This window comes from Osmia lignaria, chromosome 7, assembly GCF_051020975.1.
Source record: "Osmia lignaria lignaria isolate PbOS001 chromosome 7, iyOsmLign1, whole genome shotgun sequence".
Taxonomy (NCBI): Eukaryota; Metazoa; Arthropoda; class Insecta; order Hymenoptera; family Megachilidae; genus Osmia; species Osmia lignaria.
Window position 1 is genome coordinate 4083029 of NC_135038.1, and position 17176 is coordinate 4100204.

Below are 17176 nucleotides of genomic sequence, written 5' to 3' on the forward strand. Positions count from 1 at the left end.
AGTCTATAGACTGTTACATTACATCTTTAGTGTGAATTTTTTTCAAGAGCGGACACACTATATTCTTAACATTGGCTAAAAGGACAAAATTAAGTATCCCCAATATGTTGAAAATTAATTTTGATAGAAACTGACGGAGCAAAGTTATTGTAAAATAAATATAAAATAAAATGTTGTAAGAACTTTGTTTCATTCATATTTTTTCATTGAAATTTTTGAATATGTGAAATAGAAGAAAAAGTGGGGATACTTTCTTTTTCAAAACGCGTACTAGTGCCGCCCTCAAGCGAGCAAGATAGCAAAGACATTTAAGAAGACTCACCCTCTTTCTTCTCGCCACCCTTAAGAAAGTAGTCTCCACCCTCGTGGTAAGGCAGCTCACGAACGAGTCGGTAAAGATCCACCTGCAATAAGTATTTAAAAAATAAAATTTCTTTTAAACTAAGGACCAAATTTAAAATTCTGAAATACTTTTCATTTTATTTAAAAATAAACGTATCTAACATATTGTTAGAAAATGAAATGAAAGAGAAATATATACTTTGGGGGTTGTGTTTTTATTTCGATCTTAATCATCAAATACTAAATGAGTAATTAAAAATGTGATGAAAAACAAAACGTAAATGTATAATAATTTACCATTGGATAGTTCTAAAAAAGGTGCGTAAAGAAGCAGAAGAATCCCAAAGAATTGTCGGTAAGAAAGGAAAAGAATAAGACGACTTTCTTAAAGAAGTGGCGCCTCCTTTTAAGAAGTCTTTAGTACTTCTGTTCACCACTAAGAAAGGATGGCGCCTATGCTGAAGAAAACTACCCCTTTTTGCCCTCCGGCAGATCTTCAACCCCTACATTTCTCAAAAACCAAACCACTTCTGTCAACTTTCTAACAATCAAAATAATTTAAACAAAACGTCGAGACATTTCTGCAATTCCCAGGGAAATTACTACGATTTAAATCCAAGAGCGAGTATTTCGCTGGCACATAAACGTGGAACCTTCTCCCTCAGAAGGAGAAACTCTTTTTTTCCCAGGTTCACCCTCTTTTCCAACCACCCCATGGAACGGGGATGTTCCAGGGTGTTCCAACAGTAGGAAGAACAAAGGATAGGCTGACGGTCGGTTAATTTAATCTAAGCAAACATCATATAGATGGTAGGTGAATGTGTAGCACAGGGTAGAGAGGCAAGGTTGAAGGAGGGTTGGAACTCGCTGGAAGATAGAGGGTGGAACAGGGGGTAGAAGGAGTAGGAGGTGGTTGCAGACTCGGAATCTAGATACATACGTAAGTACAAGAGTATTCAAGACGGCGCTGAGGAACGATGTTTAGCATGTAGATGAAGATCTTGGTAATCAAGGGTTGCAGCCCCGCGGGCGTACTTCGTCAAGTCTTACTTATTTCTGGCCGTCGTCATGCGATCCGCGATCCGTCAGACACTCTTACCCTTACCACCAACCCTTTCGAGATTCTCGTGAATTTTGTAAGGGGAATTTTTAAAATTTCGTCTCGACGCATAGATTCCTAACTTATTAAAATTTCTATGAATTACCTTCATCTAATTAACTTCAATTAATTATTCAATTATGCACCCCTGATAAACATAATCACTTTCCCTCAAGCTTCATCGAGTTGACCAAATTTCGCTGGTCGATCTCGAAACAACTATCGGATGTCTGTTCAGTATGCAGAGGGGGTGAAAAAAACGCGAACGAAAAATGCCCTAGAGCCCCACATACCATACGGATCGAACACACAACACACGGTCTCATCGAAAAACCTTCCCCTTTTTTCTCTCTGTTTCTCATTCCCTGTCGATCCTCTCTCACCTTGTGCACGCATAGAGTGCACGTGGCGTTCACCGTAAACGTTCGTTCGGCTTGGCAAGCCAGAAACGAAAGGGGTTGAGGGGGGGAGAGGGGGGCGAACAGGGTGAGCCTTGGTCGTTACACGCACCGGTCACTACCACCCCCGTTGGCTATCGCCAGCACAAGCCCCCATGCAAAATCACCCTTTGTCCCGGTCTCGATAGGAAATTACTTTTTGTCCGTCGATTACGGGGTGAATTTTCGGACAACGAGACCCGATCATTTCGAACGAGATACGGCTTTGGTTCGAGATACTAGCGAGAAGGGGTGTCTCGTGCTTCGTTACCCGACCACCGTCGTTCTACGATTAAATCGCACGGCCAAGTAACGTTAACTCGCTAACGATTACCATTTACGAATTCCATTTCTTTGATTTTTGCTCTGCTGATTTTCAAAAGAAATGTGTACTCTACCTTCTGAATTTACAACCAAGAGCTTGCAACGCTCTTTGCTCTGGACAAAACAACAAAGAATCAGAACAGGAAGCAACCCCTCTTCACTCCAGTACAGAACAATAACCACCCGAACGCGATTGTTCTTTGTTCCCGGATTCGATTTACGAGACCGCGTCTCCAAGAAGAGAGAAGTATCAAGAAAAATCGCGAGGCTGTCTCGATGACACGGTTGAATTTACCGGCAATTGGTAATGCGGCTCGACTGCAGCACAATAAATCGGTATGGCCAACTGGTCGAGCCAACGAGCCGTGTCCCTCGTTGCAACCAATTCCTCTCTTTCCCTCTCGCTCTCTTCCTCCCTGTGTTCGCGCAAGAGATACTACAGAGAGGGAAGAAGAATAGATCGGTCGGCAGAAAGAGAGAGAAAACGGTGGGACACACGAGGAGAGGGATGAAAAGGCAGAAGGGGGTGAAAGAGGGACGCAGACTATCCCGACGTTTACCGCACGCTATTCTTCATACTCCATTATCCGTGCTCCGCTCCACTCTGCTCCATTATGCTGGCAACGCGTATATAAACGAGGAGTCGCGCGGTTCCAAGCGCCACCGTCGTGTCCGTCAGCCGACTACCTTCGCGAAACACCGATAAACACCACTCTGTGTGGCGTGTGGGGGCTAGTTTACCAGCGACACGTGACGAAAACGTTACCTTTTTAACGTCGCTTGCAAATGAAATTTGTAAAATTTATAAAAATAATAAAGACATTGAACGATTTGAGAGATGGGAGGCTGAGGCTTTCCTGTTTCCGCGTAATCGGTTCCTAAACATTTCCATTTGAATTCTCCAAGTTGAATTGGAAAACATCGATCGATGGTAAAGGGGTTGGTAATCAGCGAATTATTCAGGAAACTAAAACACGTCCGCCAGGAAAATTTAATCTCGAGGATCGCTAATATCGAGCAACCGAAGCTCTGAAACGGTAAATTCGAAACGCGAATTCGTTAGCCGCTTACACAGGCGGTGGCAGAGGAAAGCAGAAGGCAGAGTCTTCTCTCGGGGTCTACGTTTAATTAAATCTTTTGCGAATTTACATACACGCAGCTACGTTGGCAAGGATCCTTTGGAACACACCGGCTTTTGGGGAGAGAAGCTTTGTAGAGATTCGTATCGTTACCTGTGCAACCCTTTACCTGACTGAAACACGTCATTAAACAGACCGATCTTATGTACTTTTTACGGACCGCATAACGTCGATCCCTTGTTGTTCAGGGGACCATGGTTTTGAACACCTGACCGGCAACCGTAAAGCGATTAACTCCTTTGATTGCCAACTTTCACGAATAAACGTCGGATTTTTTTCCCTTTTTCTATCATTTAGAAGGTAGGAATATTATGGGAGGTGGATAACTGACTACCATTTGTACAACATAAAACAGAAGAAAAATACAAAAATGCAAAGGATTAAAATACTTTGCACAATACTCTTATAGAATATAGAAAACAACATCAAAGAAACCAAACTAAACCAAAACAACTTGAAAATTACTAAGAACGAACCAATATATGGACCGGCAAGAACCACTCCTCTGCTGTATTTTGAAATACACTTTTATTTCGACTAGGTTAAAAACTACGATAACAATAGGTCGGTAGATATGTATATCGGAAATTATTCTTTTGAGGGGGAGGCGCAGAATGTTAAGTCGTCGGTGTGAGAGAAAAAAAAACAACGATTAAATCACCACCGACGCGTTCAATTTGATTCACGCCATAGGACACTGTGACGCAAGTTTCGGTTTCGGTTTCGTTTTACCAGAAGAATTTCGATGTGAAAACGTTCCGCGTCGCGTACCGTCGCGACGACAAGCTTTCCTTCGTTGAATCGTGACAAGTTTTCCATTCCTCGTTCGCGAGAGACGTTTCTTTTTTATCGTCGACTCGACCGAAACGCGGTCCCGTTCGCACAATTCTCTTTAACAAATTTCCACGTTTCTAACTCGACGAGAATTGCAACGCCGGATCACGCTCGGACGACATTGCACGAGCCCGCAGTCAAATCGATCGCGTTATACTATGAAAACATAATCGAAAGAAATCGAACTTATACCGACTGTTTCGTAGACGTATGACGCTGATTGAGTCGTACCTGAACACCTTTTCTCCATCAAAATTTTCTACAACAGAATGATTCACCAAAAACGGCCTGTATGATTTTCACACTCCAATTCAGCTTGAAACAAAAGTAATTTCAGAGAAATATGTATACGGACAAACAGAACACCAATAACCATCGTCAAAGCAGTCGGTACACTTCGTCGCACCTCTCGTAGTCTGTCAACAGTGATGAATGACACGATGAAACGACAATGCTCTATCTATGTACAGTGTTTATATACATCATCATCATCGTCACCATCACCGGACCAGCACCAGCACATTCACGCGCGTCTCACTCATTCCGTATTTTTCATTCGCTAAAATCTCGTTCTCTCTTGTTTAATTACAAATCAACCCACCCTGGAGATTCGTTGAGACACAACCAGCGAAAGGATCGTGATTCGTTTCACCACCGAACCTGCACCATAATACCGTAACTTGTTATGTTTCCAAATCTTTCGTTCGTTAATGCCCACTAAAAGTAGCTAGTTTCGTATCGAGCCAGCACATCTCACCGATCACAGTTTTGCTCGTCGACGATAATTCATTGTTTCTCTATTCTTTTCTTTTTTTTTTTTTTTTTCAATGAAAAAAGATGACGATACCCTACGATAGAGGCTCGTTCGACGAAATTCCTAGAAGAAGACCTTTGTTTCAATAAGGCCTCCACACGTTATTGTCCGGTCTGACTTCTCCCTCTCTGACGCTGCAACTGTCCGTCACTGCTCTCTGTTCGGGGCTCTCAGAATTTTGGAATTGGTTCCCGTACAGCTGAGAGTACAGGATGCTAGGGAGAACACCGGAAGTTGGAAAGTAGTTGCCATAATTTTGTCCAAAGGCTTGCTCCTCGTGTACCGGACTTTCCGTGGTGCTCGAGTCCGTCGAGAGGGATCTCGGTGACATGTACTCCTGGTACCGGATCGACGTTCCAGACATCAGGCTGCTCAGTGGATCCAGTGAATCGGATTGACCCGTCGTCGTCGAGTCTGGCACCACTGTCGTTTACAAAAGAGAAAACAGCTTTTGGGCGTTAATTTTCCACTCGTCGAGGAAAAGGATGGACATGGATGGCTGGGAGAATGATGTAGATGGTGTTTCACGTTGCAATCCGTATTAACTTGTAATGTAAAATCATCCTGGAGGCCTCAGAATGATAGATTAAGAATGGTTTTTGAAAATTATTTCAAGCGACAATCACAGTTTGTAAGTTTTGCACAATCAATATTTACATCATGTACGGCATTCTGCCATTCTAGCTCCTACGTCGCCATTTTATCTGTTCTTTAACATGTTAATACTGGAAATTGTAAATAAGATTTTGTTTAATAAATATCTGTAAAGATAACTTTTGTATCGTTTATACTCTTCGAGATAACCATTCTTAAAGTCAGCTGAATTGAGACCTCCATGGTTCTCTTCCTCTCTGATCCTATTGTTTGTTATAATTACAAGTTGCTTTTTAGCTGTACCAATAATAGTTGAAAAATAAAGTTTATGCAACAACAAATTAAGGAGAACCTGTTCATTTTGTTCCTTTGTTTCAACTCTCAAACAATGAAAAATAAATCTAACTGCTCGTAAGACAAAGAGTTAAGCCAAATTAACACTAATTCCTATAAAACAATTACATTTAACAACAATATAACTAATAAATTATACAAATACATAATTAAACATTTAAACCCGTTTTCAGTGATAAAAAAATGATATACACAAGTCCAATACACTTTCAAACACAGGTAAGAATCGTATTAAGATTACTAAAAATTTAACACGTTGTTATTAACAAAGTAATTAATATTTTTTAATAACTGGGGCATTTTAAGCATCGGTGAACTTTCTAGTTTACAATGGTATCAGTTTCATGTCGATACGCCTACCCGTTCCCGAGATATCGTCGTTCAAAGAGAAGCATCATTTTTAATATTTTACTATGTCCGTCCTTGTCGCGCTCACGCCTCGGTCACTGACCTATCCCCAAGTCACGTGACCGGTCATTCGCTAAAGCCGAGTCAGCAGGATTTTTACTATTACTATCGTGCGTACGCACTTCCTGGAAAAAATGTAGGTCACGGAGTTTCCCGCGCACAGCGCGCCCCATTCATAAAACCCTGCGCTGCGCATCACTTGGAGCGCTACGGCTTTAAATGGCTGTATCTTGGAAACCAGTTGAGATATCGACATGAAACCAAGTGCGTTATCCTCAGTGCACCTTCCTCTATCCTCTGAATAAATATCCTATAAAATTTGTTTGGTCCTTCCGGTTGAAACTTACGATCAAATTTGATACTACACTTATACTGTATTGGAATAAGCTTTTTTCTAAGTTCCAATAGAAATTTTGTTAGCTAAACTGCCCCTTGCAATCATAAAAATCTTTGCCGGGAATTTTTTCATTGCACCCGCAATTGCACGGGATTAAAATGATATTTTGCTTCCATAAAGAAGTCCTTCGGAGGGATCAAAAGCAACTGGTCGAGAACGAAGGAAGGAAAATCGACAAGACTTACGAGAAGATACCGCTGAGAACGCATCCTGCTGTGCCGTGGATCCCGCACCGGTACCGGAAGTGACAGTGGATTCCGCTGTGGAATCGGGCGCCGTCGGTGTGTTCATAGACGCGGCGCCCGCGAAAGACGCCAATGACGATGACGGCGGGGGTGGTGGTGGAGGTGGAGGTGGCGGTGGCGGGGGTGGGAACGACGCCTGTGCCGCGCACGACGACAAAGGGCCAGGAAGATAACCAGCGTAACCAGCCGTGCTCCCATATCCCCATGAATTACTTGCAGTCAGACCGAACTGGGACATGTCTGAGGAGATTGTGCTCGTTTGAGCATCAAAATAGCAATCTTTGCTATTTCACAACGCGTGGTAATTGATTTAAGAAATAACAGATTTTGCACAAGCAAGCTCGAGCAACTTAACGCAATCGTTCACCCAAAATCTTTTTTCATCAATAAAGCGAAACATAAGGACGACGATTACAACATAGCGCAGCCAGATGTTAAAATTAAAGGTACAGCATGGAAAGCGGTTTAAAAAGCGAAACATAGCAATTGCAAAAGAACACGAAAGAGAGGGACGTAAAGTCAGGTTAATACTCGATGCAAATGACTTTTACCGATTTATATACGCCATAATCGAACTTCTTTTGCACCCTTCGAGAGCTGGATTTATTTTTGCGGCGGATAGGCAGTATCCCCCGATAGATTTTCCAATGAGTTACGGGGTTGAAGGTAGAAAGGTCGAGAGCACGGTTTGCGAAGAGGGGTGCAGCCGGACAGAAAACGTGGGGAGGGCACGAGATCAAAGGGTTGGTCATCCCCGCGTTGCTCTGGCCAACTCAAATAACCGGGGCTTCCCTCGACCAGCACCACTGGGCCGTCGTTGACGACAGCCTAACCCTAAATAGTGCAAGCTAGCATGCTTTCAGCTCGTTCGTTCAATTTTCGGCAGAGCTATCCTCCTGATATCGCCACGTAAGGAGAACCTTTGATTAACGCGGCGCTAATTCGACGTGGTCCGTCAATTAAGTCGAAACGAAACGATTGGTTCGATTGGTTACGTTACAGTAACGTTTACGGGAAAGATGCTCACGATGTTCACCGTTTACGTTCATAGGTGAAATCAAGACACGCGAAGGCGAATTATCGATGTTCGATGCGGTGAAAAAAAGTTAATAAAGGAAATACCTAGCATGCTTGATACTTTATCGAGGAATTCTCCGCGTTATCGCGTGACTCATTAACTCCATTCCCTCTCGAATATTTTCCACGAGGATTTCTTTCCGCGAGAAGATAATCAATCCCTAATGTGAAAATGAATGCCGTTGATAATTTCTTTCGTCAGGAAAAACATAACAGTAAGCGTCGAAAACGAACGAGGCAACTGTAAGCGCAATGTTTCGGCTACAAATTCGCGAATCTGGTTGCAAACGTACAGAGAAGGTGGACGGGGGTTAGGCAAGCATAAAACGACGAACCAACCCCCCTTCAACGAGCTCGCCGCTCTCGTGGCAACCCCTTTAATATAATATTTAATCTAGCTTTGAACAGGCTTGCGGTTTCCGCCTCTGGAGTCGAGAAGCTAGCTACCAAGCCTAAAGCTCTCTGCCTATATCCAACGGAGGCCAACACTGTCTGCTTGGAAATATTCCCAGCTTCCACGGTAGAGAAAACGTTTCTTACAATATCAGCTATGAAATTTCATTTCTATAACGAAACACCGAATCTCCAGCTCGTCGCGAATTAAACTGAACAAACATTGGTCGGAATTTTTATGCTCAACACAGGCTATCAATGTGTGGCAGGACTTAGCTACAACATGCAACATGCGACATGCGAGAAAAGACGATCGAGTACTTACTTTGACAGTTTCCAGGCATCGTGTGCCTGAACGAGGACAATGGATTCCGTGGTAGCGGATTCGACAGCGGTTGAAGGTTCGGCAAGGGTTGCAGAGGATCCACCAAAGGGGAAGCGAAAAATGGACCACCCCTCTGGGAAGCGAACGCAAACGCGTGGAACTGCTGCTGTTGCCCTAAAAGAGACAACACTGCGATCAACCGTGCGCCTGTCCACTGGACTTCCGGTACCCGCATTAAACATCTACGCGTTTCAAAATCACTTTTCGATGACGATTTAATTACGTCGCTAAATTTTCGCCGCTAACTCAGTAACCCTGATGAATCGCTACGGTTCACGAACTTCGTTTTCCTCGTGTACCCTGGAGAGTCCGTGATCGGGTACGAACCTCTCAAAAAGTCTACTAATTCTCGCATTTTCGAAGGATCGGCTGCCTTTATTTCCCCAGGCAACCAGTTCCCTGTCGGACACACCGAGTGTCCAGCTTCTCCTACGGTTGCAAGCTGGCTAACATTCACGAACGGGTAAAACTAAACGGCGCGACGGCGGACAGAGGGAGAGAGAGAGAGAGAGAAACGAATAGAGAAAGAGAGAAGGATGGAAGAAGAGACACGTCGAGGCACCGATTCATTTTATTTCCCGGGTACGGTGTCGCCAACCCAATTAAAGACGTCCCAACAGGCGACCGTCCTATCTGACGAGGCTACCGTCCACCCCAGCAGTCGGTTAAGTTAGGTTAGGCCAGTCTGCCCCATACGTGGAGGTGGCTCGAGCTTCCCTACAACCCCGTGAACCGTCGAAATCTACGAACGAACCTACACACCGACACCGAAGGCACACCGGAGACCGAAACCAGGAGGGATCGAGTCAGAGGATGACGAAGAGAGAAGAGCAACTACCGCTGACCCCCCACCGTACTGATAATCCAATCGAAGCCCTAATTCGAACTCGGCAACCCGAAATTCCCGCCGGTTTGCTGAATAGGGTACGCTTGCCTCGATCCTGGGCACACAATGGGGACGCGAGGATGGAATACGGACCGGCAACCAGGCTAACGAGATATGTCCGATAAACGACCGGCCATTCGTACGTTTCGCGGACGACCCTTCAAGAAATTTTCCCGTTTTCTTATATTACGTCAAACTATGCTCGATAGTTCCCTTGGATTTATTTGAAATTTTTTAGCGTCGAGCTCAGAAACCATTCGGACTTTCTCCAGACTCGGTTACTATCGATTTCATTGGACACCCTTTTACGCGTGCAGGGTGACTGCCAGGGAATTTCTCGAGAGTTACCAGCTGGCAACGACAGCTCCTCATTTCGTTCAGTCGGCCCCAATCTACCACGTCGACACAGTGTAGACTGTAGACGCCTGTGTGGCCGTGGCCGGCCATTTTCGAGCTTTTCTAACAGAAACGGCGGATCGTTCGGCAGCCCCCGATGGAAGGTGGTGGTGTTCAAGCCCGGATTTCGGGGGTTTCCAACTTCCGCCAGAGGCGTCCGTGAGCTACCGCCTCCAACATCTCTCTCGATCAATTTCCTTAGCCCTGCATCCTCTTTCTGCGGCGGCCACCTTTGGCTACGGGACGAGGGTAGAATGTGTAATGAATTGCTTGTTTAATTAATTACGACCCTCGAACGACGCCCGTTCCGTCGTTCTCGAGTTTGGATGAGCCACACGCCGCCGTTCGTTTCGACAACGGAACTCCTTCCTTCCTTCCTTCCTTCTTACGCCCGTGTCTCCCAATTGAATACAATCCATAGGATTGATTTATTGCTTGTTGTCTTTGAAAGAAAGGCTCGTCATTCACCAACCCCGTTGATACACACACGAAATCCGTTCGGAAAATCTAAGGAACGTCTAGCGATTGTAATGGAAGAGAATAATTGGTTGTCACGATAACGGCTTGCTTTCAGAGGATGTGAGCGTAATAAAATTAGGGAGCGTGTCAAAGACGAGGAAGCGGCTGGTTTAAAGAAACGCCGATCGACCACCCACACCTCGTAGCCCTTTCATCTTTTACCGCTTCCCTTCGGCTAGACGTAGTCCCTTTATCCAGGGAAAACATTCGTTTTCATAAAAGATATAACACGCCGCCTATTCAAAAATATTTTCCACCACGTGCCTGTCCTATTATTCAAATGAAATCTCGTCCAATCTTCTGTCACATTCTACAGTAATTTCGAATAAGCATCGCGTACACTTTCGACGAACGCAAAAGCGCACTTTGAAGTTCACGTACTCTGGTTATTTTACGATGAAAATTTCGTGGGTGGTCCGAACAGACGAGCGGATGTGGTTGCAATCTGCCAAGATCTATCTCTGTCGCACGGACTGGCACAATGTATTGAAAGCAGATATATTTGGCATGGAAAGAGCACGACGAAATCGTGTTTTCAACTTTTATATGGACGAATAAATAATTTTCTCGACGATTCGAGAAATTAGAAGATCAGTGATATAGAACCGTTTGGAGTAGAATGCTCGTCAGACTAGATTTACGAAGGGGAAGACGGTAAATTTCGATCGTCGCTAGAACACAATAGTAACGGATGTAGGGAGAGAAGGGAGGTTTTCCGTGAATATAGTTCCTGATTCGTGGAAAGCTCACAGCCGCGTCGCGTCGTCTGCGGGGCTTGCGACCCACCAAATAACCAGAGCACCCGGTAATTGTATGCTCCGCGCAATGGCGTAAGGGTAAGGAGAAACCGGTGGCCGGTTTGCGAGACACGAGCCGGGAAAGTTCGTAGGCGTCGCACAATATCTCCGCGGCTAAACAGCCGCAGCCCTTTATCAATGTTATGGCGGCCGGCCGCGGTTATAAATAATGGCAATTGCGCGAAACTTAGCGTTGCCGAGCTAACGGTCCACCGCACCAGCTTCGGGCCATTTCAAACTTGCGGCTTCGAATGCCTTCTGTCGACCGTACCGTTACCCTTTTCGTTCACCGCGTTACTAGCTTAACGAACGTTACGCGCTAAGAAAATTACAATACAAATAATAAATAAAAAACAGTAATGCTTACAGTGATACTCACTGGTCTTGGATCGCGGTTCCCTTGGCCCATCCACCGTTACTTTAATGGCTTTGGTATAGGTAGCAACTTGCGGCGGTGTGGTGGATACGGTGATCGTCAACGTGAAACTCTTCCCTGAAACAACGTAGAGGAAAATGTTACTTGGATTTTTTTTCCGTGGATCACCGTCGATTGAAACGGCGCCGGAAGTTCGCAAACGTGGTTAGCCGGCTGAAACTCGGTGGTAATCGAATTAACCGTCGGTAATGTATCGAGGGCGTCGTTGACGGTGACGGTGGCCAGCCAACGCGACCGAATCATGGGGGTTCACTGCGTTAAGTTATGTTAAAAAGCCTATTAAACGCGTTATCCCGAAAAACAACCACCGTTAACTACATATATTTTGAAAGATTCCACCTGAAACCGATGGCTCTTGTAATTTAATGAGTTTTCACGTTAATTTGTCATCGATTAACGTCGACGATCAATGCGAAAAGTTGCATCGAAACGAAGAAAGGGATGTTTCGATGAAAGGCTCGTTAAAAAGGGGACAATGATGCGTGAAAAAAAAAAACGGCACCACGCAGAACACAGTGGTTGCACACGCAGAGGTTCACCGCAATTCCACGTACATCCTCTTTCACTCTTTCACTCTTTCTCTCGTCCCCATCGTTTCTCACCCCGAGCGGCTCGCTGATCGCCAGCCTTTCTCTATCTCGCCCTTTCTGATACGGCAAACGTGTCGAAAAATGAGCGGATGTTGTGTTCGACACGTTCGGATAATTTGTATCGTTCTGTCGCATCGATTGCCTCTTTTTTCAGACCCTTGCAGTTTCAATGACGACAACAGGGGTGAAAATCAGAGAAATCGGACGCAGAGCAACGCGATATTCTCAGTTTACGGGGTTTAAAATGAACGCGTTAATTTCACACAAATAAATCTGTAGAATCTTCGACAATTTCGGTAATTTGAAAAATAAAACGTCTACTCGTATTCGTCTTCCAAACGAATCTTGAGCTTCCCTTCGACGTTTACGAGATTAAGGGAAAGAAAGAAAGAAAGAAAAGCATGGAGAGGAATAATGGCGAGTGTCGAGCGTGGCCACACGGTGGTTCACCACGCGAGCTTCTCGTTTTCCAGTAGGGGATCCCGTCAGTTTATCGCAAGTCACGGCATCCACCATGGTCTAGTCTGGCAAACCTTTTCACCTATTGCGGGAGTTGGTGGTTCCACAGTTAGCTACCTACACGTAGGGTATCACCCTCGGTGCCAGTCGCCGTGGAACCATTAAAAGTCGTTCGGCTATACCAGCCCTTTTCTACCCCTTTACCTTCCACGATTTTCTGGAGAACAATTTTTGAACAAACAAACTCGTTCTCTGAACTTTCGCATGATTTATGATCGAATAAAAGATAAAAGGAAAAATGATCGAACGCTGTTGTTTTTGTAATTAATAAATATTATATAAACGATATTTCGAGTAGAAAGAAAAGCGAGCGCAGTGACGACAGTTCATCCTGACCATAATCAATTCGTTGTCAGCGCACAATAGCGCATTTGCGATTCGTTTGGGGAAAATTGAAATTAATTAATTGGCTCGACAACGGGCCAGCGACAGTCTACCCCGTGCATAGGCCAGTGTGTACACGTGCCGGTTCACATTTTCCCAGAGAATCGTATGCTAACGAGCATTATCAGGAAATCGATCTCGATTCACTTCCGGCGTTATCTCTATTTTCACTCGCACCTGCTGCCAAATCAATTCGTCCTCTTAATGTTCATTGCATATCTCTGTTTCGCGTTGATCATGATCTTTATTCTTTCGATTCCGTACTTATCGTTTTTGTATTAATTAGAAAAACATCAGCAGACCTCAAACATTGCTTATATTTTCCTCGTTGTTCTGCTCTGTAATTTCGTTGGATAAATCATACCGAAAAGGCAGAAAACGAGCAGCGATATTCGAAAGGCAACGATCCAACATTTTCCTGTGGAAACCACTCAAAAGTGCTCATGGTTCGAGCAAAACCGAGCAGGATAGTCGAGAGCTTTGTAATATCGATGATAAGCTATGGCCTCGTTCCTGCACGTTCGTCTGTAATGCCAGCTTCATCGTGGCAAAGTCTACCCCGAAGGTAGTGGATCGTTTCCACCCCCTTCAACCCTAAGCCCTATAACGAGATAGATCATTTGGGCGCTTATAGTTTCAGCCCGTGGCAGACGGGTATCCTTCAACTTTGCTCTCGCGACTAAATCTAAATCTAGCGACGGGATCGCGTTGAATCTTACCGAATAATTTCTATACCGACTAGATATATTTACTCGTAGGATAATTATTTTATATTTATTTTTTAGAAAGATCCTTTCTATCGCATCATGATTCAGAGAAATAAATGAATAAACTAATGATTTCCGGAGCTCCGAAAGCAAGCCCTTCCGTCACATGCACGTGCATACACAGGAATGTTTTCGAATTCGACAAACGAGAGGATCATTAAGGATTCGCTAGAGTTCGGTTCCCAGGGAATATTCAAGGAGCCCAGGGAGTCGCAGGAATCCTGACGAGAGACACTTCTCTTACGTTCTTCATCCTAGCTTATGTTAATTCCACGCTCGACGAAAACAATTGAGAGCTAATCCCAGACAAATGACTGACGTGCTTCTAGGGAAGGGATTCACCATCCCCCCTTGGATAGAAAATTCCCGTATTTCATGATTTCCGAACGCCCTGGTCTCCCTCTTGTAACCCTTTCGGTCCTCTACCAATTTCTTCGACCCCGTCTATTCGCGTTTCTCGATAAATGAAAGTTTCAAAACGAAAATCAATTAAAATAAACTAAAACGAGTTCAGCAGAAAGTAGGTCGTAGCAAGTAGTCGAGAAATCGTGTAGAAAGCACGAGCTCGAAAGACAAGGGAAGACAGCTGGCCTAATAACGTTAATTAAAATCTAACTGAAACCTCAATTAATATCAAGCAGGCCTGTTTCGAGGGGCGTCGCTTTCTTCGACCCGTGTCTCGTCCTTTTCTCCCAAACGAGCCTGTTCTCGACGAAGGAAAGTAAAGAGAGGAGGTTGCTAGCTGGCGTTGCGGACAAATAAAACCCATTACCCACTCCAACGCGTCGTCTTCTCCTCGAATCTGCTCTCTTACACAGCAACCCCAGCGAAACGTCCAATTTCAACCTCCCCTTTCTACACCTCGCAGCCTACGTAGACTTTTCGTGAAGGAACGAGGAAAAACAAGGGTGTCCCGAGACGTCCACGACCTACCCTTACTATAGCCGAATTCTTTGAAGAACCTTCTCCCCCCGACCGATCGTTTCACCCTAAGAAGCATTCATTTTCTTCCGCAAGGTGGTCTGTCAACGCGGAGATCAACGACTTTGCACAGTTTCGTGAATTAAGAAAGGGGGAGGAAATGTCGTTGGGTAATTTCCAGTTTGCTACCCGCCCGGTTTGACTGTTTGATACTCCAACTTTCAGCGTTCTTGGAATTTCAATACGGGCCAACAAGGGGATGGAAAATATCACTCACCTCTTCCGCTTCTGCCGACGAACCTCAAATCGTTGAACTTGGCAACTTGATTCTTCATAAGTGCGGTGGAATTTCTTAACTCGGCACAGCAGTTCTCGTCGTTGCCAGCACGAACGGTCACCAACGTGCCGTCACCGACCTCGCCAAGGGCTACCACCTTGAACGCTACCGGAAGGGTCTTGTTGGACCTCCAGTGTGCCGGTAGGACACTGCAGACCAAATGGGGTGAACCTGTAAACACAGTTTCGTTCACGTTTACTACTTCAAAGTGTTATTCTTGCTTCTCCCAAACTCCTCTCAACTGAATGGCTATTATTGACCGGTGAATTCGCACCTGTTCGAACCAGTTCACCAGGATGCTCGCTGACGAAATCGCCAAGGGTCCTTTCCGCCAGAATATCGCTGGTCATCTTGGTGTAGGCATCGGTCAGAGGAGAAACGCCCGACTCCGGCGACGCGGCAGCGCCAGGAGTCGAGGCTTCTGTCAACTGCATTCTGCCGCTGTCTTCACCGCTTCCGCTGCCGGAACTCGCTGTTCCACAGCTGGACTCGTTGCTGGACCCCCTCACCGTGCCAGCGTTACTTCCGGATACCGTGCTTCCTGTTCACCAACCTTTTTTCCACGAAACTATCGCCGACACCTCGGTGAGAGATACTTCTCTTCTCTTTTATCAACCAAGATCACTTTCTTTTTTAATTGTCTCTTGAACTTGCTGAATATTTCAAAGATCGTTTTATACTCTTAGCTAACAGAGTTTCGAGAGTCTTTCTTTCTAAGCATCTTCTCAGCTACCAAAAACAGTCCTCCCCTGAATTTCTCTGTAACCAAGAAAAAAATTTGACGCCTGGTCAGAAGATGTAAAGCGTAAGATACGTAGAAAAATGAAAAATCGAGCTGTCCAACCGGAAGCAAGGTCAAAAATTGATTCAGCTAGCCGCGAGGAAGGGTTGGTCCCAAGAGACAGTTCGAATAGCAGGCGACGGCACCCCAAGTCCCGTCGCCGACGCGACCAACCCTTCCTTCCTTCTAATCCATTTAACGAGGGTTCGGAAGGTGCTTTATCTCGCGAGAGGAGCCATTTAACAAAGTCGACGGTGACTAGGAAATGCTATGCCGATCGGGAGCTGTCGGGAGGGAAAAGAGGAAGGTTGACAGAAACGATTCGCACACTTTTCAACCGGGTCGACCTGTGACGTCACCGTTCATTCAGTAATTTTTGCGCACGTCACCGGGGCTGACACACCGGATCCAGGTGGTGTTCCAGGAGGGGTTGGACCGTCCGCGCCGTGGTGGGGACGGAAAAAATAGGGGAAAAAGAACGCCCGCCGGTAGCCAACCCCCCACACGGATATCCAACCAACCCCTACGCAACGTACAACCACCGCGTGTCAAAGTGCACGTGGCACGTTACCACGTTGCGTTCCGTTCCATTCCGTTCCCGTCAATGACAACCACCTAACGCGACACACAAGATTCCCGCGAACCCAGACTGGATCAGCTTTCAATCGGAAACTCGAAACGTTCCGACACTTGGACACGCACGATGATCATTCGTACGCGTAAGCGTTTGATTGGAGAGTAGACGCAACGATCAACTAGCCGTTCAATTCCTCTCAATTACCATTGATGACGGTCCTCGATGAGATTCATCGACCGATGGTCCTTTGCCGAGAAGATTACACGGTTATCTCGGAGAAAGATTATGCTGTCAGAATATCGCGATGATAAAAATCTGGAGGGTTGATCGAAGATTAGAGAGAAGAAACCTCGAGGGGATGAAGAGTCTTGAGAAAGAAGGTGGAACGACACGGCTACGCTTAAGATTCTCGCTTAACTTCGCA

The 17176-nt window shown here is 45.3% G+C and overlaps 1 protein-coding gene across 7 annotated transcripts in view; it reads right to left on the minus strand.

Moving 5' to 3' along the window:
* Positions 1-322: 322 nt before the first annotated feature.
* LOC117609420 (uncharacterized) overlaps positions 323-17176 on the minus strand; it is a 76258-nt gene continuing 59404 nt past the window's right edge. For 2 of the 7 annotated variants that reach the window (XM_076689091.1, XM_076689092.1), the window contains exons 2-7: positions 15669-16153; positions 15335-15565; positions 11808-11933; positions 8783-8971; positions 6928-7227; positions 4976-5412 (exon numbers count right to left, since the gene is read on the minus strand). In XM_076689091.1, coding sequence (XP_076545206.1) covers positions 5072-5412; positions 6928-7227; positions 8783-8971; positions 11808-11933; positions 15335-15565; positions 15669-15828 — 1347 coding nt within the window. In that variant the 5' untranslated portion in view covers positions 15829-16153 and the 3' untranslated portion in view covers positions 4976-5071. Of the gene's footprint in view, positions 405-4975; positions 5413-6927; positions 7228-8782; positions 8972-11807; positions 11934-15334; positions 15566-15668; positions 16154-16956; positions 17171-17176 lie in introns of those variants that run through there. The other 5 variants (XM_034335719.2, XM_034335720.2, XM_076689095.1 and 2 more) reach the window with 5 other exon arrangements.